The sequence below is a fragment of the Rutilus rutilus genome (assembly GCF_951802725.1).
Source record: "Rutilus rutilus genome assembly, chromosome: 1".
Lineage (NCBI taxonomy): Eukaryota > Metazoa > Chordata > Actinopteri > Cypriniformes > Leuciscidae > Rutilus > Rutilus rutilus.
This window is the reverse complement of record NC_140209.1, coordinates 38,642,210-38,667,809: the sequence shown is the minus strand read 5'-3', so window position 1 is coordinate 38,667,809 and position 25,600 is coordinate 38,642,210. Positions and strand designations below refer to the sequence as shown.

General features: G+C 39.4%; 2 protein-coding genes across 2 annotated transcripts; one reads left to right on the top strand and one right to left on the bottom strand.

Moving 5' to 3' along the window:
* Positions 1–5,555: 5,555 nt before the first annotated feature.
* On the bottom strand, positions 5,556–15,871 carry arf2a (ARF GTPase 2a). The gene is made up of 5 exons (XM_084429105.1): positions 15,447–15,871; positions 9,560–9,717; positions 8,409–8,519; positions 8,202–8,326; positions 5,556–7,726 (listed from the first exon to the last, which is right to left on the bottom strand). Exons 2-5 carry the CDS (start codon positions 9,705–9,707, stop codon positions 7,565–7,567), a joined length of 546 nt encoding a protein of 181 aa, XP_084285231.1. The 5' UTR covers positions 9,708–9,717; positions 15,447–15,871; the 3' UTR covers positions 5,556–7,564.
* A 2,093-nt stretch (positions 15,872–17,964) lies between these two features.
* On the top strand, positions 17,965–25,118 carry wnt9b (wingless-type MMTV integration site family, member 9B). The gene is made up of 4 exons (XM_084425845.1): positions 17,965–18,114; positions 19,243–19,496; positions 21,146–21,411; positions 23,181–25,118. The coding sequence occupies exons 1-4, from the start codon at positions 18,029–18,031 to the stop codon at positions 23,649–23,651; spliced, it is 1,077 nt and encodes a 358-aa protein (XP_084281971.1). The 5' UTR covers positions 17,965–18,028; the 3' UTR covers positions 23,652–25,118.
* The last annotated feature ends 482 nt before the right edge of the window (positions 25,119–25,600 follow it).

Here is a 25,600-nt window from a genome sequence, read left to right as displayed (position 1 = left end):
GTGCTGATATGCATGAATAAGTGCTCATAAACTGGGTGGGAAATTTACAAGTACACTGCTAGTGCTACAGCATGTCAGGAACAAATGAGAGCAGATACCAAGAGATTTGAATAGCTGCTTCTGCAGTTAAATGTTCATTGCGGTTCATATCTAACTGCTGACTTTGCTCAAATCAGCATTGTAAAGTAAAGCAGGGAAGCTTGAAATAATTTAGGAATTAACACGAATCCTAGATGTAAATAACTAACTAGGCCTCTTACCTGCAGGTGTAGTGAACAGCCCCCTCTTGTGGTGGTTTTGGATTTTGGAAGCCGAGCTGTCTCTGGCCTACAACAACAATGCCATTTGGAAATGGACAACCAGGAACGATCCGTCCATGATTTGGCTTTATTGGCGACTTGAAAGCCATCTTTACTTGGCCGAGGCGTTGTAAAACACTATAGTGTAGACAGTCCAGGGAAATGTGCAGATAAGGCATTATCTGACGAGGGATGTTTTCGAATAGCGGGCGTGTCGTGTGCGTCGAATGTTTTGAATCAGAACTACTGATTCGCGAATGAATCACTCTTTTGATTTATTTCAGTGCATCGGACAAAAACGTTTAGCAAAACTGTGTGGCTCGTTTCGCGATTCATTCTGAATCATTCGGATAGCTTACTCACGTGCTGAGTAGTTGGAGCGGTTTGTAAGTAACTAGAAAAAAAAAAAAAAAAAAAACGCGCATTTTGAGACAAAACAATGGTAGGCTACTGACATATTTTAAGATATAGCCTATCAGTTTAAGTTGCTTTCAGTTAAAAAAAAAAAGCTCAAAAAGCCGTCTGTGAAACTGGGGTTAGGTACAACGGGGCTAAAGGCACACCTTAAGAAAAATGTGTGTGTGTGTGTGTGTGTTTATTGAACACTAATGGAGCAACAGATTTTGTGTGAAAATAAATCATAAAAGTGGTTTGTTTGCTTAAAAATCATATAAATGTATAAAAGAGGTGGAAAGGTGGGGCTTTTACACCACACAGGATAAAAGGCTCTCACCAGCATGGGGCAAAAGGCACAATGGATACAGGTAAAATGTTTTGAATAGCCTACAACTTGTTCAAAACAATGACTTAAGGTAAAACAAATTGGCCTATTTTGATAAATAAAATAATAGCCTACATTTTGTTCAGTAAATATTACTAGGCTATCATTAAAATATGTTTATATAAAAATACAGAAACAAAATTATTTTAAAAAGCAGCTAAAGAATGAGATTTACAGTAGTAGGCTAACAAATAAGTTTTTTATTATATGATAAGATTAACATATTTTAAAAAGATGGTTTCATCTCTTTTACCTCAAATACCATACTTGTACATATTCTTCCGTTATTGAAAAACTGTTGCTTTAATTACCTTGAAAATCATTAACAAGACCTTTGTCTCAAAATATAATCAATAATTTTATCGATTCTCATTTGCTTCATGAATCTACAACATTTTATGAAACATAAATATTAGATCAAATTATCGCAGAATCAACTTTGCGCTGCTGCCCGCGATAGCGTCAAGGATCAGACAAATTTTCACGTGCATCATCAAAACTGGTTGTTAAAGTCCCAGTTGGTGTGTTGTTTATATGTTTATGTGGTGTTTTTCATACACTTTAAGATAAACCATGTGCAAATTCATGTCAACACCATTGCTGAGTATTTTCTCTTTAAAACTGCAGTGATCTCAAGACTTCGGCGCCCCATACATGACATGCAAGAAAAAAAAGTAAATCATGTAAACACTTAATATGGGTTTGGTGCACACAGGGATAAAAAAGTACCCCATGTGTAAAATGAAATACTCTGCTGTATCTTTAATACTGTGGGCCTAATTTTCTGCCAGAGGTCCTGGACATCTTGTTCAGATACATGGCATCATGGATTCGATCAAATACCAACAGATAAAAAATCTAAACCTCTGCTAGAAATCTTATAACGGGCCATGTTCGGATCTTCCAACAGGACAGTGATCCAAAAACATACATCAAAATCAAAACAAAAATGGGTCACTGAGCAGCACAAAACCAAGCATCTGCAATGGCAATCCCAGTCCCTGACCTGAACCCTATAGAAAATGAGTGGGCTGAATTGAAGAGAAGATGTGCCAACATGGATCTGGGAATCTGAAGGATCTGGAGAGATTCTGTATGGAGTCTCTGATCTCTTGTCAGGTGTTCTCCAAACTCATCAGGCATTGTAGGAGAAGACTCTGAGCTGTTATCTTGGCAGAATAAAAGGGGGCAAATAATTGTTCCCAACGTGTTTTGGAGAAAAGCATTTATTTCATAATGTGATTTTCCCCCCACTTTCAATTCTTTTACTTCAATGAAAGGTTCGATTTTTGCTATTTTTTAAAAATAAAATATCAAAAGGATTAACAAAGCAGATTTAACAATGCGCCTTTTACCCCGGTGCACCTTCAGACCCGTTGAACACCGGTTTTAATGTGATTAGAGCTAATGAAGATATATGAATATATCATTCCATTGCCGTCAAATTTTAAATAATTTGATTTAATATTAACAGTTTTGGAAATTTGGGGTATTTTCCCATTCAGGTGAATAGGGGCTGTACTTGTATGACTAGAAAATAGACTGCAGAAGGCATTAAGATGGACGCTTGAGTGAACTGACTTTGCCTGAACTCAGTAAGCTTATTGAGGCTAAACACTTGCCAGCACTGCTGATTAATATGTGCTTCAGTCAAACAGACTATATGTTAAGGTGTTAATGGAGCACACTAGGGAGTATTAGAATACAGCATTAACCTTCTGATTACACACACCAAGTCTAGTGGGAAGAGTATCTAGCGTTAAGTCCCTCCTTGTCTCTCCTCTTTTCGATAATGCTAATTGACATCTTTTAGCTGAGCAGATCCCAGGAAACATCAAAGCGTACGATTAAATTATCACAATTAGTCCACTGAAAGTCATTATCCAGCGATCATCCTAAATATCAGTCATGGGGATTGGGAAATGGTGGGAGGAGAGATGGGTGGAGAGCTGTTAGGGCGTTAAACAATGCGGTAGAGACAAAAAAAAAAAATAGAGATGGAGACGATAGGGAAAATTGGATGCTCATAATCTGATATTTCACAAAAGCTCATTTGCGAATTTGTGATGATGGTTATTCGCCTCAACTAATGCCTGAGTGACGTGGGGAAGCCTTGTAGGAATGAAACATTCACACTGGATCTCTTCAGAGCAACACACACCAATCAGTAAATAGTAAATAAATTCGCCTTAAATAGTAGGCAAAAAACAGTGTGTGACAAAAGAAGTATGTCCGAATTCACAGTACTCATAAAAGAGTAGGCAAAAGGTACCCGGATGACCTACTTCTTCCGGTGAGATTCTAAAGTGTGCATACAATGGGCAACATAGCGACATAACTGACACTGGTAGGTCACATGATAGTGACAACAGGCGAATGTAGTACATCCAGATTACATTCATATACTATATAGAACATATGGTAGAGTGGGGGGAATGCCACCCTCAAGGATTGTGTAATTTTTTCTGTCCTCCATGAAATCCAACCTGCACCTCATCGTGGTTTGGGGGTGAACACCAAGTAGGGGATTGCTCATTGAGGCTATATCACCAGTGAAGCCTGCGGTTACAGGCCTAACTGCAGAGCAGCAGCTGCGGCTGGTGTGTGGAAGGCGGATGAACTCTGTGGTGAGTCGACAGGTTCCTCCAGTCGAGCACTTGACAGACAGGTGAACTGAATTGCTCAAGACTCAACTGCTCGATGACATCATTAATTTCAGATTGAGATTTTGTAAACTCTTATAACTGAAATAGAAACACACCTCAGTCTTGCTGTCTGTGGAGTGCTGTGGTGAATTTGTAAGGTGAAAAAAAAAAAGATTGTCAAAGCCTTGACCTATCTTGCCTGAAAAGAAAGTGCTATATTAGGTGCAAACCAAATATAGTTCAACCTCCATGAAACAATGTGGTGACAGAATGTATTCATTTGAACTGGAGGAACTGGAAAGCTTGTCATTGTTAACCTGAATGGAACCAAATACAGGTAAATCCTTTTTGAAGAGCTTGTTTCAAATAGCCAGCAGCCATATCACCCTGTAGACCAAGACTGGTTGCCCACTGAAGCTAAGCAGGGTTGAGCCTGGTCAGTACCTGGATGGGAGACCTCCTGGGAAAACTAGGTTACTGCTGAAAGAGGTGTTAGTGAGGCCAGCAGAGGGCGCTCACCCTGTGGTCTGTGTGGGTCCTAACGCCCCAGTATAGTTAATGGGACACTATACTGTCAAAGAGCACCGTCCTTTGGATGAGACGTTAAACCGAGGTCCTGACTCTCTGTGGTCATTAAAAATCCCGTGTAACCCTGGCATCCTGGCCAAATTTGCCCATTGGCCTCTGTCCATCATGGCCTCCTAATCATCCCCATATACTGATTGGCTTCATCACTGTCTCCTCTCCACCAGTAAGCTGGTGTGTGGTGGGCGTTCTGGCGCAATATGGCTGCCGTCGCATCATCCAGGTGGATGCTACACATTGGTGGTGGTTGAGGAGATCCATATAGAAAAGCGCTATATAAATGTAATGCATTATTATTATTATTGTTTCAGTCAGCCAGAGATCTGCAGGATAAAGCCCGGACAGGTTCAGAAGGGATTCTGAAGGCGGTTACATTTTGTGAATAACCTTAAATTCGGGTGTTGGCTGGTTAATTAATCTATCAGCACCAGTTATTTGTGAAATGGTTGAACTGCTGGGTATGTAAGGAATATAAGAGAATATCTTAACCATACGATGTGATGAACATCAGGCCGTTTCCACAGCATTAGATCCTTCCATCAAAGCTTAAGGTTATATGTAGGTTTCATCTGGCTTTTTCCTTTGAATTAATGAAGTACTTTTCTCTTAGGATATATGGATGGCTAGGGCTTGTCATGCTGCACCGTTCCATTTGCTGGGAGCAAAAATGTGAATTTCACTGCCACATAATATTCTCCCTCCACACTTATCACAGTTAAATGGCCTTACTATTACTAATCAAGCTTTTTTTGCTTTTTTTTTTTTTATCCAGGCTTTTTGCTTGCATCCATGGTGTGGGCTGCCCTACATAATCTGCTGCAACTGTGGCCCAGTCCTAGAGAAGCAGATGGATGTTAGGTCTATGTGCAACTGAAATATTATTCTCCTATCTTCATTCAGTTCTTGACTGCCAGTTTCATAGTGGAATGCAACAAATGGCAGTTTTACACCCTATTTTATAATCCCTTTAATTCATACGTCTTCTAAACTGCTGGTCCTATGTAAGGTCTCTGAAATGCTGGAGCTTATCCCAGCGTCTCAGGCCATAGATTATAGTCGCTAAATGACTATGTATAGGTGTCAAATCAACTTGAATCGTGCTATATCTTGTCCTGTCAGCATCAGCTCCACAGCACCACTTTATGATTAACTAGAATAAGACTGACACATCAGCGCTCCAACAACAGCAATCATGCAAATATCTGAATATTGACAAAAGTTGTAAAATAAAGGCACAACAAAAACTATTGTAATAGAGATCTCTTTATTATAGTGCATTTATCAGATGTTACAAGATGGGTTTAAAAAACAAAAAAAAGCTAAAAACAAAAACCATTTCAGTAAAAGAAAAAAAAAACATCTGCACACATTCCTTCCTCCTATTATTTTACAGATTTTTTTGAAATTAAAGCTTCACATCTGAACATAGGATAGCTAAATGAAATCCGAAAGCTAAATACATTTTCATACTCAAGTCCATACACTTTAATTACTTGTCATAGATGATGCTTATTCAAATAAATCTATCAACTACAGTAGATCTGTATCATAACTAAAAGGCCAAGAAAAACATTATTAGAGTTATGAAACATGAATTTGGTGACAGACAAAGGGGAAAGAAAACAAATTAATGAAATGCATTCATGTTGCCATCAAGTTTCACACAAGGTGAAACGTCAGCTATTCCCTTGTGAGAGCTCAGCACAGGGGGTCGGACCACTGGGATCTTTACAGCCGAATGCTCAGTGCTGTACTCAGCACTGCAGTTGCCTTTGGAATATGAAGGGAAGCAAAGCGTTTGTCAGTTTTGGATTATTAGGCTGTGTACACGTTCTCTAAGCGAACATCTCTCTGCTGGTGGTTTTTTCTATCAGTGACATGTTTCAAAATGGACCGGTGCATCAGGTAGAGCAGCCATCAACAGATGAAGAGAAATGAAGGAAAAAAGAAATGTGAAATATGGAAGAGGGAGGACTACAGCAGGCTGGAGGAGTTTGCATTTTGACCTGCAGCTGTTCTGTATTTCTCTCATACAAAGAGAACCACAGAGACAACCACTGGATCTTGTTGGCGACTCTGGATCAGCTGCAGATTTGCCTGGATGTTAATCAATATATCAGGGATCTCATTTTCAGATTACAATAAGGAAACCGAACGCACCCCAAAAAGCCCTTAGTGGCCTCACCAGAACACTCATGCGATTCTGACTGTACACATGATGCAGGACACCTTGAAAGAGACCGTAATAACAACAAAAATAATCATCACAACAATAAAAATAAAGAAAAAGAGCTAAAAGAAGAATCACTGGAGTGGGAGCAGCTCGCAAAAGGCCTTGCTGCACCAGCAGAAGGCGCTCACTCCCTCCATACTCCCACAAACACTCATCACTTCTGCAGTCGCCTCTTACATGCCAATCAAAACACATGTAGGACTGTTAGTTAGTGCCTGGGATCTGACTGGATGATCATACTACAGCAAGATCCAAGAAAGCAGACACACAGGGTCAACATGATTTCTTCCCCACAGGCAATAGTTTAAGACGTTTTACAAGCTGACTTTGTGTAAACAAAAGATTTCACAGGCTTGTGCTTGAATGCGCTTGACTGAGGACAGCAGTAGGGAAAGCGAGCTGGTGTTCACATGGAGAGTGTCATGTGACGTACCTGAAAGCATTAGCATGATTTTCAAATAACGCGAAGAAGAATGGATGAAAAACAAATGTCACTTTATTGTCTGATTTTTTTCCTTCTTTTTTCCCAACCTGATGCAGGTTACAATGAGTTTTATCAAATGTGGGGTCAAAGGATGGCAACTCACACCTTGTAACATTTTAGTCATGCGTGATTGCTTTAAACATTGGGAAAGGGAAAAATCAGGCCTATAGTCTGGTTTCAGTGTATTAGGTAACAGAAATATTTAACATCCTGGGTCATTCTTTGCGTGCAGAAAACCACGGGGAGAGGAGGGAGAAAAGAGAGAAAGAGAGAACCGTGCTGTACGCTGAGTGTCTATTTTGAAAGGCACAGCAAGGCTACTCCCACCCTCAGTTCACTCACACACACACACACACACACACACACTTGCATGTGTATTTTAGACAGCACTGGGCTAAGTCTCTGATGTATACAAGACTGGACAAGAGAAAGATATGAATAAACTGGGCAACAGGGCGAGACTGAAACTAGTGCTGTCACCCTTTACACACACTCATACACACACAGCGCTGACAGAAGAGGAGAGGGTGGAATGGATCATTTAGCGTTTTTGAGCTGGTTGGAGAGCCAGTCGAGCCCTTCGTACAGGCCATCCCCGCTTGTGGCGCAGGTGGCCTGAATGTACCAGTTACGATGACGCAGGGAATGAAGGCCCAGCTTATCTGTGATCTCGGCTGCGTTCATCGCATTGGGCAGGTCCTGTAGGAAACAGACGGTAAGAACAATGCAGTCAGTTACTGAGCTTTGTAAAAACAGATTTTTGATTTGAATGATATTGATTCATAAAAGTCGAGATCGAAAATGTGTTTGTACAATGCTGACTGTCACTTGTGCGGCTTAATACTTTTGTTTTTTCTTTAATTAAAAAAAAACCCTTCAAAACAACAGCATTTATTTGAAAGTAAAATTCTTTGTAACAATGTATTCATTGTCACGTCTCTAAAATAAAGACTTTCGAACAGTAGTGCATGTAAGCAATATCGATTCAAGTGAAATATACCCAACAACAGACCTGGATGAATAGCTTGTGAATCAGAATCAAATCAGAAACACTGTATCAAAGACACAGTCATACATGATGTCAGCCATAGCTGAAGACTGAAAACAAACCCAATAAATACTGGGGCTGCTGATGCTCCTTGGGTTTAGCAAATTATGTTCTGCTCTCTCTTACCTGTTTGTTGGCAAAGACAAGCAGCACAGCATCCCTCAACTCGTCCTCCGCCAGCATCCTCGTCAACTCCTCTCTTGCCTCGTTCACTCGCTCCCTATCGTTACTGTCCACAACAAATATCAGGCCTGTGAAAGAGACAGTGGGAGACTGAGTATGTGCTTAAGAGTAGCTTGATACCTGGTACTCTGTGTATGCATAGACACTGACCTTGTGTGTTCTGGAAATAGTGCCTCCAAAGCGGCCGGATCTTATCCTGACCGCCCACATCCCACACTGTAAAGCTGATGTTCTTATACTCTACTGTCTCAACATTAAAACCTGCACAAAGAGAAGGGAGGCAAGTTAAATAAACATTGGCACTCAGAAACAGGGGCCCTGCTCTAATAACACTATAGCTAGAGGGTAAAAACTTTTTGCCAGAGAGCAGAGAAAGAGGGATAAGACTGGACACACAATGATGGAATAAGAGGGGAGGGGAGACGGCTAAAAGTAGAATAAAGAGTTTTTTTCCCTAAATGCAGGAAAACCTGACATTTTTCTCCAAATTAAAGTCACTAATGTCTGAATTGATTGATCTCGCATCTGGTTGGTTTGATTGATGGCTTACAACTATTCATTGATAATTTTTTAAATGCCAATGGAAAAAAGGAATATTTATAGAACCAAATCCACTGAAAAAAAGGGCTGCATTTATGAGCCGTACACATGTTGCAAAACCAGTGTATTTCGGCCACTTCACACCACAAGTGTGAGCGGTGCGTATTTTTTTCGACATGCATGTTAACCAATAAGTGCTTTCACACCGGGAGCAGGAGAGTCGCGTGAGTGTTTTATAGATGATTTACCCATTTAAACTTGTATTTAATTATTCAGTTTGGGTGAAAGTATGGTGTATTATAAAAAAAACTAATTTAAACTAGCCAGAATATAAGATATATAAACTTTCTTTTAGTTTATGTAATACAGACAGGTATATAGGCTAGCACTACCCAAATCAAACCTGAGTGTGCATTTGCTGTCTTGTAAACATATCGAAGTATGACTGAAACGACAAGATCGGAGCTGTTTTCTTGGTTGTGTTTGTTAACCATTTACATGCGAATGTTGTACAACTCCCCATCTTAAACTTTCAAGACCATTAAGTTGATAAATTACCAACTTCTAAAAACAAATTTATAGTTATCTTTGAAAAGAAATGCTCGCTTATATGAAGCCTTGGAGCCGCTGCTGTACAAACACTTCCAGTGTGAATACTCTCGCGCAGCTCAAGCTTGCAGTGTGAAACAGCAATTATTCTGAAATGTCATCTGAAATATGACTGAGAAAGAATGAATAGTAAATGTGCAAAAGTCACAAACCGATAGTGGGGATGGTGGTGACTATTTCTCCCAGTTTCAGTTTGTACAGGATGGTGGTCTTTCCAGCAGCATCCAAGCCCACCATCAGAATTCTCATCTCTTTCTTCCCAAAGAGATTCTTAAAGAGGCCTGCAAACATGTTCCCCATGGTGGCGGATCTGCGGGGAACAATAGAGAGGGTAGATAGGGTTATAGAGCAAGCAAAACATATAATTGAGGATGGTGTGACAGTGGTAAAGATCAGAGGTGGAAATAAAAAATAAATAAAAAAGAGGCTTGAACCCTTCAACTTAAGCAAAGCACTTAACCAAGTTACTCTGCAGTAAGTTTCAGATACAGGCATCTGATAAACCGTGAAGGGAATAACGGCATTACTAACGGCGCCATTTTTTTCAGTAACGAGTAATCAAACGAATTATTGTTTCCCCATTACAACGCAGTTACTGACAATAAAATGCGGCGTTACTATAATTGAGCTCACTGCAGCGGTTTTCATCCGAGTAGGCTGTCTCTCAGCTATAGGACCTGCAAAGTGTGAGGCGCCGGACCGGACAAAAGCGAAGCGAGAGCGCTCGACAGTTCGCGAGAGAGGCCGAGCTAGGGCTGGGCGATATATCGCATGACATTGTTATGCGCATCTCGTCAGTAAAGCCGGTTCCTTGATTAGTAGTAAATCGCCATAACCTGCTTTCAGATGGAGCGGCATTTACTACACAGAGCCGTAGTTCACTGACAAGCTGAGCCATATCGCATTAATTATCGCAGGCAATACGTCGTATTATATAGCCTAGTTTGTTTATAAGTAAATTACACATTTCAGCATTAGAATAATCTCTGTAGCCTATTGGTATCATCTGCAATGTTTAAATTAGTTTACATGGTTATAAAAATAAAACCTAAAAATAACAGGGAACGTTCTCTTTAGGTTATAAAATAAAAATAAAAAAATAACCTGCAGGGAACGTTTCCAGAAAACATCTTTGTTTGACCGGTTGTGAACACATGCTGCAAATACGCCTAGAATTTGGCTTAAATAACCTCTGATGATGAAGTTCTCTGTAGATTATAAAAATAAAACCACTGTTCAGTATTATATTGAGAGCACTTCTTGTTAAACTGTTTACTTTTGTGAGGAAGAAAATACTTCAAGTAGGCTACAGTATGTCTACCAGTTGTGAAGTTTTTGGTACATTTCTTAAGCATCATCATTTATTTTTAGACTTATTTGTTGGCCAGTTGTGGTCTGTGCAATAAATTCTATAAAACCATCTATTGTGTTTTATTGTTCCACTATAGTAATGATAACATTTTAAATAGTAGGCTATATTTGAAAGAGATTCAAGACCCAAATGACACAACCCACCATTATTTACACAGGAGCTGATTAAGTGTTTAATGTGCCATGAATGCAGGTTATGCTTGAGGGAGGGAGGGAGGGAGGGAGGGAGGAGAGAAACAAAAGGCTCAGTGATGAGGTGAATGCAAGATTCCACCAGTGGAAAGAAGAGTACAGGAGGTAACCAGACACCTGACAAACCTGTAAGAGGAGACACCTGCCTTCTGAATTAATCAGAGAGAGAGAGAGAGAGAGAGAGAGAGAGAGAGAGAGAGAGAGAGAGAGAGAGAGAGAGAGAGAGAGAGAGAGAGAGAGAGAGAGAGAGAGAGAGAGAGAGAGAGAGAGAGAGAGAGAGAGAGAGAGAGAGAGAGAGAGAGAGAGAGAGAGAGAGAGACTGGTCCCCATCGATTGGGTTACACTCTAATCCCAACTGTAGCGTAAGAGATAAACTACACAGTTTTAGACAATGAGGCCACACTACATCCCTATACAGACCAAAGACAGTCAATACATCTCTCCTATCTTGTGTCTAAACAATATGGGACATGTTTGAAGACTCTCAGAAATTATAAACAGCCAACCATAATAATGTCACATTTTTGTTTTCATGTTAGCTTAACTTGTCAATCTGCTTTAAAACCTGTAGTGTTTGAAATGTAAAATGTATGGGAGAGACTAAAACTGATACCACAGATTCACTCTCATTGACATGGTGGATGTAGTGCATGTATTTCACTCATGATCCAATTATAATTCCATGATGCACTGCAACACTTTTTAACCATAGCATATGCATCAGAATGTGTACGGTATTGTGAGGTAGTTAGTGATACCCTACACAAAATACATGTGTGCAAAAATAATCTAAAAGACTACGGAAGCCGAAATAATAAAAGCAAGTTTGTTCACAAGTAATTAAAGATCTGAAGGAATGTACTCTGTCTGTCTACCGAGTCTAAATGTCACAAAAGTTAGGTGCTAAGAATGGTGTGAGAACACACCCACTAAGATTGCGAGAGCAGTGTCCTCTGGGTAAAAACAACAGAGGTGGGTCTTTAGAATGCAGTGACACCAGAGTTGAAACAAAGTCCCAAAAGAACTATTTGAAAAACACCCTTTTTGTTGAACAAAGGGTGCTCCACAAGGGGCCACATCACTGGAAGACGTCCCTGCAAATACAAGGAAGTGCTACAAAAAAACAGACTCATTCTATGACTTACACATTTCCACAGGTTGACTCACTGATCAGTCAAATGGGTTGCATTATGGTCAGTGTATGTGTATTTTGTACAGTGTATTTTTTTAATCTGCCATACGTCAGCCACATCAATTATTCAAGGAACCAAAGAAGTTAAATTATTGAATAGAAAAGGTAAAACGAGAAGCTGTTGCTAATGTTGTTGTAGTAATCATAACTGCACACTAATCTCTGTATGGTGTAAATAGAGCTACAACATTACACATATTATACTGACCCTTGGTTTCACAGACAAGGCTTAAAGTACAAGCTCACTTCAAAAGGAAAATTCTGTCATTTACTCACCCTCAAGTTGTTTCAAACCTGTATGAATTTCTTTCTTCTGCTAAACACAAAGAAAGATATTTTGAAGAATGTCGGTAACCAAACAGTTGATGTGCCCCAATGACTTCCGTAGTATTTTTTTTCCTACTACAGAAGTCAATGGGGTACATCCACTGTCTGGTTACCGACATTCTTCAAAATATCTTTCTTTGTGTTTAGCAGAAGAAAGAAATTCATACAGGTTTGAAACAACTTGAGGGTGAGTAAATGATGACAGAAGAATTTTCATTTTGAAGTGAACTATTCCTTTAAGTTAGTCCCAGGCTAAAATGCAAGTTTGAGCGGTTTTAAATGAAAGCAACTTGCACAGATAGGCTATATCTTAAAATATGTCAGTGCAATTGTTTTGTTTCAAGATGCACAGCCGTAATTATTTTTTTTCTAAGGCATGTTTATAAAAGCTACTTACAGGTGCCGGAAGCTAGTTATTTTAGTCCAGACTCCAGAAATATGGATATCTTTCTTATACGAACGCATCACTTCAGAAAGCCTTTATTAGCCCCCCCAGGTCTGCGTGGAGCACTTTTATCATGAATGGACGCACTTTGATGAACTTCAAAACATAGGCCTAAACTGCCATTATAAAGCTTGGAAGAACCAGGACATTTTTTAATATAACTCTGATTGTATTTGTCTGAAAGAAGAATGTCATATACACCTAAGATGGCTTGAAGGTGAGTAAATCATGGGGTAATTTTCATTTTTGGGTGAACTATCCCTTTAAAAAGCCTAATTGAACTAAGACCTCATCCTGGCTTAATCTAAGCATTGACTGTGAAACCAGGCCTAAAAAACATACCTCAATCAGTCTACAAAGTCTTGATATAAATTCTGATGATTCCATTAACAGGTTTCAATGACTGTCTTAACATTTAAAAACGTCCGTTCTGTTAAGTGAAAGCTTGTTCTTTTTCCTCACTGTTATTCACTTTGTCACCCTGTGCAGCAACACATTTAAAAATCATGCATCAGATGTGATGAGTATTGCTGACTCTTTTTGTTTCCACTGGTTACGACAGTGAACTAGTCATGCTGAAACTGAAGGCATTAAAGGTTAAGCACTGGCATACCATTCACACTTCTAAAGTTTGGGGTCGGTAAGGCTCGTTTAAATAAGTGTCTTAAAAACAGTAATATTAAGAAAAATGATTACAATTTAAAATAACCTTTTTTTATATACTTTAAAATGTAAATTATTTCAGTGGTGTCAAAGCTGAAATTTCAGCATCATTGCTCCAGTCCTCAGTGTCACATGATCCTTCAGAAATCTTTAAAATATGCTAATTTACTGCTCAAGAAACATTTCTTATTATCAATGTTGAACTTGAAAACAGTGGCAGCTTCAAATTTTTGTGGAAACCATGATAAAAATGTTCCTGAATAATATGTTGAATAGAAAGTTCAGAATAAATACAAGTATAAATTGGAAATATAAGTATTTTGAAACACTATAAAGTAGTTTACTAGTTTTCAGTAAAGATGAATGCATCCTTACTGAAATAAAAGCATTCATTTCTCCAAATCTAAAGCTGTTAGCTGATCGCAAACTTTTGACCAATAGTGTATTGTGTTGCTCTTTATTTTTCCAGCAGCAAACATCATTCCTGACATTTGAATGAATAAAAATATTAATTATATATATATTTTTTTCTTTTTTCTTCTAAATAGAACATTCACATCTCTGATCAACTGAGATTGATCAGTACTCCGATGTGATACATGTAGGATACTTCCCCTATATGAGATTAAAATTATGATCAAACGTGCACAAAGATCAAAGACCGTAATGGTTAAGACAACCCATTTATCAGACAGACTAGGAAGTGAGAGCGTAACAGAGGCTAGAGAAAAATCACATGACAACACACGATCCCATCCACAGCTACAATGTTGCGACAGACACAGCCAATTATAGCGAGAAATGCTCCCTAACTAGAAATCAACACGCCAGTCATTTATGATCAGAGTGACTGTGCTTGCTTACAAAACACCTTAAAACTCAACAGCAGCACTACAACCACAATTAGAAAAACGGCAATCATCCGACAACAGATATCTAGTTCTACCATCTGACCAGGAACTGAAAGGGGTTAAAATGAATAATCACTGACAGCGAAATAGATTACACTTTCTTTGATTGAATCCATCCATTCATACATTACTGCGGTCACCCTGGGTGTTTGACACCCGCTAGACAAATGAAATACGTCATCATATCACCGTTTAACGTTATTACAAACACTCAGTTGTTCTCTAATGCCAATGACGGTATCAATACTGGTCGCGCTTTTCAAAATGCAAACCACTTTAGACCTACATATAGAGCATGTTGCCAACAATATTACAAGGAACACTTCTGGTGAAAAGATACAACGTCTGTTGTTTCGAACACCAACATTAGAAACGCGGCCTAGAAATTATTCAGATTACGCACAGTGACTGTAACTGACTTTGAGTCACTGTGATCTAACGTAACAGTTTATTTCCACCATCGAATTAAGAGACAAACTAGATCGCCTAGATTAAAACCAATGTAGACTGTTAGCGCAAGAGCCGTTTTTTACAGGGGAGCGTTCAGCTTGTGTCGCGAGCGACGCCTTGTCGTCTGCTATATGTGCTAAGGGCGAGGTAACTACATCACTCGACTGTTTACATCACTACTTATTTTACTCTGGTCAGGCCTGAGTATCTATATAATTTGTGTAGGGGGTAAAACGCGTTTAGACAGAAAAATTAGCGCTGAAAATGTCTGTATATTGCTATAAGTAGGCGCGAACTGGTTATGCAGTTCCACATCAGCTAAGCAAACATCCGTTAGTTAGCCTGTTAGCCTCCCTGACTGAGATGACCATTCATAACCGAATACTCGTTTTCTATTAGCTACATGTTAACGACAGGTAAATTAAAATACCTCTGTACAACTTACGTCAGAATGACAAAGCAAAATGTGTGGTTTCGGCAGTATTTACCTTTTGGTGCAGTTTCGCTACAATTTTTTTCCGGTTCTCCTCCTCACCGCTAAAAACAAAATGGCGTCTTTCTCTACTCTGAGGACGGTGGCGTCATGTTTTCCGCCCTCGCGGAAGTGCTGTCCAATCACATTGTCCAAAGTGTATGCGAAACCCCACCCCTTTGCTGTCGTCGTCCAATGACTGCATGGTGGGCGTGAGTGCATAGGGACGCGTGTACAGGCCGCCTCTTCCCATGCAAAATGAAAGATGAGTCGACCTGAATATGTTTAACAAATTTATGCTTCTAATGAGAACCTCTTGTTTTCGAACCGCGCTAACCAGAGAGTTGAGCAAATATAAAGTAAAAGGATCAAATGGACTGAAGGTTCTGTTGGAGGAGGACTTTATAAATATGACAGATTAGCTGTTTCGAGGATTGTATCGTCTAACATTAACATGGATGAGGTTACCCTCTAGCGGCAAAGATACTACAACGTGTCAGGTGCCAATAAATATAGAATGTTTTATCTATTGTACCATTTGTAATATCTTGTTGCACTCAATAATGCAATGTAACAAAAGCAAATACTTTAAATTATAAAAAGTAAAAAAATAATGATAAAAAAATCCATACTTGAAAAAAAAAAAAAAAAACTGTAGGTCTAGTTAAACCTTACCTTATTTATTTATAAGGTATTTTGTCCTAAATTAGCTTATTATATTAGCTTATTTTATCTTGTGAATTTTATCCTAAATTATGACCTACTTGTCATGAATATGAATAGCCAGTCCACCAGATGGTGTAATACATTCTCAATGATCAACTGAGCTGTACATAATTCTGCAGATAGACAGAGTATGTTCCAGTCAGCAGAGGGTGCTGCAGATAAGACAAACCAAACAATTGCCCATCCACTGAAGCACAAAGCTACAAATACTGGCAATTCATTGAATATCTTTAGCTACTCTATTTGTTGTTAATGTTTTTTTATTTTTTATTTGAACTTGTACTTGGTGGCACATAAAAAAAAAGGGCACATTGCAGGACAAGGTACAAGGTCATTAATGATTTGAAAGTACTGTGTGCTCAAATAAAACCTGGGTACTAGGAGAGTCTGCCCTTAAATGAATTAAACTAATTATATTCATTTAAAATTTAAAGCTTATCAATTTTTTTTAATTTTTTTTAATTTGTAGGCTACCAACAGTAGTGACAAGAAACATGACCAAACAAGGCCTTTTCGAATTCAGACCTGAAAAATCCCTAAAATGTAAAATACATAACTGGACAAATTGTTGGAGAGATAATTAATTTCATTTTAGAAACATATAGTAACAGTCCCAAAAGTTTACTTCTTTGTTTTGGGGGGTATGAAAAATAACATTCCCACGGACTAACTGCCTAAAATATAAGTTAATCTAACAACATTAATATCAGTGGCAGTCTGTTATGCAAGGTTTTACTGTCAACAAAATAAACCCATTTTAATGAAGTCACATAAATTCTTAAAGTACTTTATATCAACTTAAGTGTTATCTACTGTATCATATTTTTAAAGACCTCAAACCAATTCTAAAATGAACAAATGGATCCCTATTCAAGAATCCAACATTAATGGTAGAAAGATGATTCTCGAATGTATTTTATACTTATTTTAGGAGCAGAGAATGTCTCCTGCATATTGTTTGGATTGGTCACCACAAGCAGGAAGTGCACCTGACGCACCTACGTCATAAAGGTGGGTGTCTTAAACAAAGAAGGTGACATCATAAGGGAAATGCGGAGCCCAGTTGGTCTGTCACTGATGGAGGCAAGAGGAACTGCGATGAAAGATCAGCCATGATTAGCTCATTATATCTTGTTCTTAGTGATGACAACAGCATCAAAGTCGCCAGTGCGTTAATGATGCTCAGGAAATGAGAATGGAGCCACAGTTTGTAAACAAGGTGTTGGAATTAAACAAGAGTAAACAGACACTCATTATTCCGATACTGAACTCAAAATTCTTATGCTGAACCGCTTTAAAAGAATAGTATACAAGTGATGATGACACACAAAAGTCTAAATTATTCAATGTTGTATTCATTTGACATTAGAGATAACAAGACAATATTAAACCAATAGAAAAGTCTCTTTCCTATTCACTTCTCTTCTTAATTTCCTCTCTATTTATTTTCATATGTATTACAAAAGCAGACAAACTATACGTGAAGAAGACTTGATAATTATTGAAATTGAACATTATTAGTTTAATCACCTAATCTATTTGTTTTGGTCTTGGATGATTAATTCATTGTCCATCCATGTCTTCCATAATCAGAAGGGGGATTTTAAGTATAGCCTAAATGTGAACCATTCAGCAGGGAAGCGCACCTGCCAATCTGTAGGGAAATAAGGGTCGTTTCCTTGCATGGCACAATAGGCGGAGTAAATGACTGATGATCCAATAAGTTCGGCGCTCATGCCTCACCCCTCTCGGGACCGCGCCTCCCAAGGTCTGAAATGAGTTTCTGCCCCTTTAAGAAGTTGCTCTGTCCAGCACAGCTGGGATTTCAACAAGGACAGATAGCGCAATGAAGAGCAGCGTCGACCCGTCATCATGTGCACCGGGCTTACAAGGACTGCCTGTCCGCTGCGACTTATTGCCCTCTGCATCCTTCTCTCCCACGCAGCAGCCTATTTCGGGTCAGCAGAGCCTTTTATATCCTCCATCTTCTCTGAAGTCTTGGAAATAGCCTCTGAGTGCATTATTGACATATTTGGCATGGAATTGAATCATTTGAAGTGGTGTCAACAGGTGGAGATATTTGGTGATGTTGGATATCCCATGCGCAATTACGCATGCCTTATTGTTTTATTATGTTTAACAAACATGTTTTAAACCTAAATTGCAGGCTGTCTTTTACAAAGAATCACACTATACAGACTGAAATAATTATTTAAAGAATGTGTTTTTTTTTTAAATGTTCTAAAATTAATTATTTAACTAAGAATTTTTTTGGCTTGCTCTCATTTTTCTTGCTTTCGAAATTGCTACCAGTAACACCATTAGATTTCGTTGTATGTATTTATTTGTTTTTTAACATTGATTTGTCTAAAATATCGAAATAGTGTGTTGTTCGGGCCGATTATTCCCATAGAGAGCACTGAACAGCGCAGTGTATGGATCCAGATGTCTTCCGATGGTTTGGCACCGCGTCCTGACACTCGCCCTACCTGATCATTAAGATCTTTCTGGCTTACTCTCACAGGACGTTATTGCCCCACTGGTGTTTATATTAAGACTCCTATAAACACGTAAAAACACTCTCCAATGGGTTTTAATTAAGAGTGCTGACTGAAGATTGTTAAGCGCCACAGTAGTGTATCCAAAATCCAAGGGCACTCAGACTACTGACCACGTGTAGTTATGTGCGTTCTCTATTCAAACACGAGTCACGACTATTCAAATCAGGTATTTAAACATATATTCAAAGCACCCGTGCCATCGCTAGTTCATTCTAATTTGTTGATTTGCTGCCTTTAGTTCTCAAATACAGTAAAAAAAAATATATATATATGTACACTGAAAACTCTTCAGAAAATTGAAGTGAGAGAAATAACTGTGACAAGCTAAACTAAAACAAAGATTTTTATAACATGATGATTAAAACATTTTACAGTGTAGCCTATCTGATAGTTTAAAAGTTCTTAAAGGATAATTGTATGGACGGGGTGTGTGTGTGAACTAATCAAAATGAACGTCCTTAAAAGTAAATTAATGTTTCAACTGTACTGTAGTTTTCGTGACTGTATTGTGTATGTTATCGTTAGGCTTACAGGTCGCGAACCCTTGGTTTTTCTGCCCGGTCCATTTGCCAACGAGCCTCCGAACGGTAAAGCGCACCTGAAGCAATGCGAGCAGATGACTTTAACGCGCCGGCAAAAGCGATTGTGCCGGCGGGAACCGGGGCTGGCGGAGACTCTGAGGGAATCTGTCCGCCTCAGCCTCCTCGAGTGCCGCTATCAGTTCCGCAACGAGCGCTGGAACTGTAGTATGGATGGCCGTGGAAGCCTTTTAAAACGAGGTAAGATTTGCCAGGTGTTTTTTAATTTATTCGGAATATGTGATTTTAAAAGATAGCCTAATGTTTGTGAAATATGAAACAAATAGTATTAAGTGTTATTAACATTCCATCTTTCCATCTCAACGTAGGGCAAATGTAAATATTTTAATATAGGCCTGTTTTATTTTAGCCATTTTTATCCTTTCGTTCAAGGTCATACAATTACAAGTTGTTGTTTATGGAACTGTTCATCATTTTCCCATCACATGGAGTTTTTTTTTAAATAAAATTGTTTGGCCACTAAAATTCTATTAAAAAAGATAGATAGATAGATAGATAGATAGATAGATAGATAGATAGACAGACAGACAGATAGACAGATAGATAGATAGATAGATAACAAAATAATAAATAAATTAGGCTAATTAAAATGTATTAGTAACATTAAGACATAAGTTATAGAAAAAGTAGGCATAACTGCTGGGGAAAAAACTAACACACAGTAACTGGGATCAGCTTTTTATTGTTAAAGTCGTTTGCACTTTCATAAAGGCACAAAAAAGAAACAGCCAAATATTGTGAGTTTAAATCCCACAAAACACAATTTTACAATTTGTTGTTTGGTAGTCTTAAATTAGTAAATGCTACTTATATGTCAGAAAAGGAAATGTTTTAGTATTAACAACTATGCAGAAACCTCCATGAGGTGCCTGTTTCCAAACGGACATGTGCGTAATGTGCAGGATGTGAATGTTAAAGCCAAGCTTAGGTCAGTTCGCTGGTAATTAGGGAGTTGGGAAGCGCGGAATCCCTGTGCGGTGAGGCCTCGCGGGGCCAGTTGAAGTATTTTTATCTCGCGGAAAAGCGCCCAGTTCTCAGAGGAAAAGGGCGGCGTGATCGCGCGCTTTAATCTGACAGAAAACCTAGTCAAAATAATAATTAATTGGATCAAAATGCACGCCTTGTCTCAGCTCTGATCTAAGCAAACAATAATACGAGGATGTTGCAAGGGGGGATTATGGTTAAAGGATCATGACACAACGCTGCACTTAACACTTGGGAACCAAAATGGGAAAAGATGTAGGTTATGATGGAGGATTTTTATGTTAGAGAACGCCATTAGCAAGGCACGATATAGGTGGGCTTTTCTTTTTCAAATTGCTCAAACTAGATGAAGTGAGTTTTAAATAATGAACGTGGTCCTGGAAATTTACTTCAAAAAAACAAAGATCCAATAGCCTATCTCTATGTTATTGCGGACATATTAAATATGCTCATAAATGGACATTTGGCCTATTTATTATACTCATTTCCACTTTATATTGCCAGTTACCAATGCTGTTATAGAAATGCATTATTTGCAATCAAACATGATTGATTTATTAATTTGTTAATATTAAATAATTCCAATAAAGTGCTTAGTATTTAGCTTGTCTTATAGCTAAACTCATCATGTCACCCCCCTGATGCAACCCACTTCATGTAAAATCAAACAGCTTTTATTATGCTCCTAATATTGCCATCTCCTTTGAATGTACGTCATTTAAAAAATATTTTTCAAAAGTACTATTCATTTATTTAAGTGGAAAAGTTTTTAATGTGGAAAAAGTACAAGACTCATTTAAAGCAGTTTTGCACAGTGCTCATTAATAAATGCATCATTTCATCAGGTTTTAAAGAGACAGCCTTCCTGCTTGCGGTGTCCTCAGCAGCCTTGTCTCACGCGCTGGCCAAAGCGTGCAGTTCTGGACGCATGGAGCGCTGCACCTGCGACGATTCTCCTGGTCTGCAGCACCGCGAGGCCTGGCAGTGGGGCGTATGCGGGGACAATCTGAAATACAGCACCAAGTTTCTCAAGAAGTTCTTGGGGCAAAAACGAGTCAGCAAGGACCTGCGTGCCCAGATAGACTCTCACAACATTAATGTCGGCATCCGGGTAAGATGCATAATATAAAAAATATTGTCATGGTACATGGTCCAAAAAACTGGTATTGGCATGGTCGAAGAACAATTGAGTATTTTCATTCTTTTTGATAGTGATATAATGGCTTTATAAAATAAGGGAACCTTTCAATCTCCTCCAAAGCTTGTAGAGGAGAACATCTGTAAGGGTTAATTTCTCTCATGCCTTCACGTTCTCTCTTGGCTGGCGGGTTGCAGTCTCCTAGTTCATTGTAGCCCAAAGGAGAGTTCAGCGAGTGGGGTGAGGCAGGTAGGTGAGCAGGTATTGGCCAGCTCTCTGGAGCCAGGTGTTCCTTCCCCTGGTCCAGGCATGACAGCGCTTGCTGTGGGGGCCCTTTTCAAAATTAGAGGTCTCCCCATGAAGGCGATTATACAGAGAGGAGGCCTCTGTAATATACGAGCATTTTTTCCACCTACTGTATGCCTCCCGCTCTACCAGTCTCACTGCTGCCGCCGTCGCCGCTGCTCTCCCAGACTTTCATAAATCCTCATAACATCCCTCAAAACAGTCCTGTTACCAGGAGACTGGTAGCCTCAGGGAAAGACAGAGGGAACGAAAAAGGGGGAGGGTTTACGAGGTTCACAGAAAGAGTTAGAAAAGAACGGCTGGACAAACTCGGATCTTATCTTATCAGTCTCCGGTTTTGTTGTTTCCCACAATTGACACCTCAGGCCACAGATGGCTGTTAACAAAGACAAGCAAAGGTGGCTGAGGTCTTGTTATCCCCTCCCCTTTCAGATTCTCTCCATTTCCTCGCTTCTCCTTCTCTGTATTTCTCAGGTAGCCCTGGGGTGGGAGCTCATACCTATGTAGGGTGGAACACCCCCATTGACCATTTGACCTCCCCATCTCCCCTTGGGCCCTTTTTGATAGACTGATCTGTTCTGCAGCCTCCTCCCCAATATGTGAAATGAAGAGAGGAGCCTGAATAGGAGAAATAGATAAACAGTAAACAAGTAAACAATATGATTTGGCTCTCAAACTCAGAGATACAATACGATAGAGAATGAGAGACAGCAATAGAACAAAAATGGAAATGTGTTGATAGGAGCATAGATCAGGGATGGTGGTCTTCAAGAGGTGCAGGTCAGAGTTGAAAGACGGCCAGCTCAGACATTCCCTCTGCATCCATCATCTACACCATGTCAACCTGATTTTCTTTTAGCTCAGGGCTATGAGGTCCTTGAGCATTCACTCAATTTCTTGTAAACAACTTATAATTTAAGACAGCATGCCGTACCACTTTTAGAAAAGTCTATGATTATCTCCCTCTCCACTTTTGGGGAGATAATCAATACCAATATATTAATATGACCCCCTAAGTGGCCCTCAACCTTTTGGACTCCATTGTCCACAACAACAACATTCCCAATAGGCCCCATGACTTTTTCAGTTTTCTTGATATACTGGATAAGGATTAAGGAGAAAGTTTTTTTTTTTTTTTTTTTTCTTGTCTAATAAAGAAACAACAATCAATGTTTATATCTTATGTGAAAAAAAAAAATCTGTGCCACAATCACGGAAGTGTTAATAGTTCCATAGGAATAAATTGTTTCAAATCTTCTTTACCTCCAAATATTCACAGGGAAAGGGTCTTGGCCAATCAAAAAGTGGGACCAACTTTCAGCATCCCATATCTAATCTTTATCAATCCTCTCTTTCATCTCATTTTCACAGGATCGTAGTGTTGTGTTTGGAATACTATGTTCATGTCTCCACCTCTGTCTTTCTTTACCTCTCAGGCGGTGAAGAGTGGACTTAAGACTACTTGTAAGTGTCATGGCGTCTCCGGTTCGTGTGCTGTGAGGACATGCTGGAAGCAGCTCTCCCCGTTTCAAGACACAGGCCATCTGCTGAAGTACCGCTATGACACGGCCGTTCGAGTGCACAGCGTCACTAACTCCGCCACGGGGGAGACGGAGCTGGCGAGCCCTCGTCGCCACAGCAACACGGTTCCCCGTCCGCGGCCCACTGAGCTGGTATTTCTGGAGGAGTCGCCCAGCTTCTGCAGGCCATCACGCTACTCGCCTGGGACGGCTGGCAGACCGTGCTCCAAGGACACCAGCTGCAGCAGCCTGTGCTGTGGACGAGGCTACAACACGGCCCTCCACCTCACCACCCTCTCCTGCCACTGCCAGGTCCGCTGGTGCTGTCACGTCGAGTGTCAAACCTGCCTCAGAGAGGAGGAGGTCTACACCTGCAAGAAACATTGATAGACCATGCAAGGAGACTGAGAGGAAGAAGCGGAAAGTGAGGAAGGTTGAGGATGCATCTACTAGTCAACTAATGAGAGATTTGGAAGGGTTTGGATGTTGTGATCCAGGTTGTGCTAAGGGGAAATTTTAAGGATGATGTGCCAGTCTTACCTGATTCAGAATGGCTTAGATGAGATGGCTAAATGGACGAGCGTCTGGGCTCCCACATGGAGTTCCTAACTAAAGTTCGGGATGAACATTTTCATTTAATCTGACCAATCAGCACCTGAACTAGAGTATACAAGCAGCTGCTTACCTCTGTCCTACAACAGTTCTTCTACAAAATAGGACATTCCATGTGTTTCCCAGCATCTCGCAAGAAGTGGAGGTTTGAATTGAACTCTTTTCTTCTGCAGTGCTAAACCAACCTCTCCGGGAAGGCTGCCTTTTGAACAGTCTGTGTTGCACACACACTTCTGTCAATGGACTAGTGATCTGCCACATTTAGTTATACTCAAACTAATAAGTGAGATGGCGGTCTGCTCACTTAGAATTCTGACTGCTTGTCTCTCTACCTGCCTATACTGTATATCTCTCTATTGCTCTGAGAGTCCACATATGGCTTCAAAATATACTGAAAGTATGAAGCACTTATGAATGCATTTATTTGTGAATATTATTGTAGTCTTTTATTTGTGAGGAAGAAAGTACTATGTGTCTGTTATGGTAGTTGTGTTGTCATGCTTCACAGATATATTACAAATGGGTGGGGTGGGGGGTGGGGTTATGTTGATAAACTGGAAATTTACTTGGACACAGTCTGCTTTCATAGACTTTTAATGAATGTTAGAGCAAGTTATATAATCAGAAATGTTATGTTTTAAATCTTGAATGGCCATTAAATGGCTGTATCTGGTATAGATAGGAATGTATTTATTGCAATTAGACTGCTGTACCAATTTCAAGTACACTTATTACATTGCATTCATGCAGTTACACTTTTTTAGTTGAATTTTTACACATTGCTGCATGATAGTCTGCTTTTCTATGCAGAAGTATGTGTAAAACACAAGCATTAGGGATCGACCATAACAATGTGTGTCATTACAGCATGACCCAAACATAACCTCTCCCTACAGCTGCAAACAGTATGTGCAAACATCTGGGCTTCTGAGTGTGTAGTCTTTGCTATCCCATCAAGGGCAATGATAGTATGTCCCATCCAGAACAAAGGAAAACATCTCCTTCCCTAGTAAGCAAAGCTCTCTGCCCTATAAAGTCTGCAAGCCCTTTCATGTGTGTGAAGCCTTTGATAAAGTCCATTCCAGTCCCGTATTAGCCCATTACCAATCAGAGAAAATAACAGTGCCTTTTCTCCAGGATGTGCCTGAGTCTAAAGTTGGCTGGATTCCCAATAGAGAGGCATTTGTTACAGAGATTTTTTAATTCCTAGTAAGCAACTAGGAACAACAACGGTTTAGATACAAAAAAAACAAACATGTTTTCACACAAATTTGCAAATTAGATTGTGAAAGAGACCAAACAAGAGTGAAAATGTTAAAAATCAGTTGTATTGGTGCACTGCACAAAGGCACATTTTAACCTTCAGATGCAAAGTATTACTCAAAAATATTTTCGGTTAAAACATCACATGCTTTTCTTCACTTAACAACAGAAATCTGAATTGAAAGTATGAGAATGTGAGCTTGTACGTGCCTACTTGTATGTACGTGTGTGTGTGTGCGTGCGTGCGTGTGTGCATGGTTTTTCTGGGAAGGGAGAAAACTGCAGTAAAATTGGCCACATCAATCAAGTGCAAGAAAGCCCAAGCATTCAGTGACATGCCATTCGGCTGAAGCGTTTGTAATGTGTAAAACATTTGCTGTAAAAGGGTTTCACTGACTACTTGAAATTCATATGCATATTGTATGAAAGTAATCGATCCATTTTCTATGAAAGAGACTAAA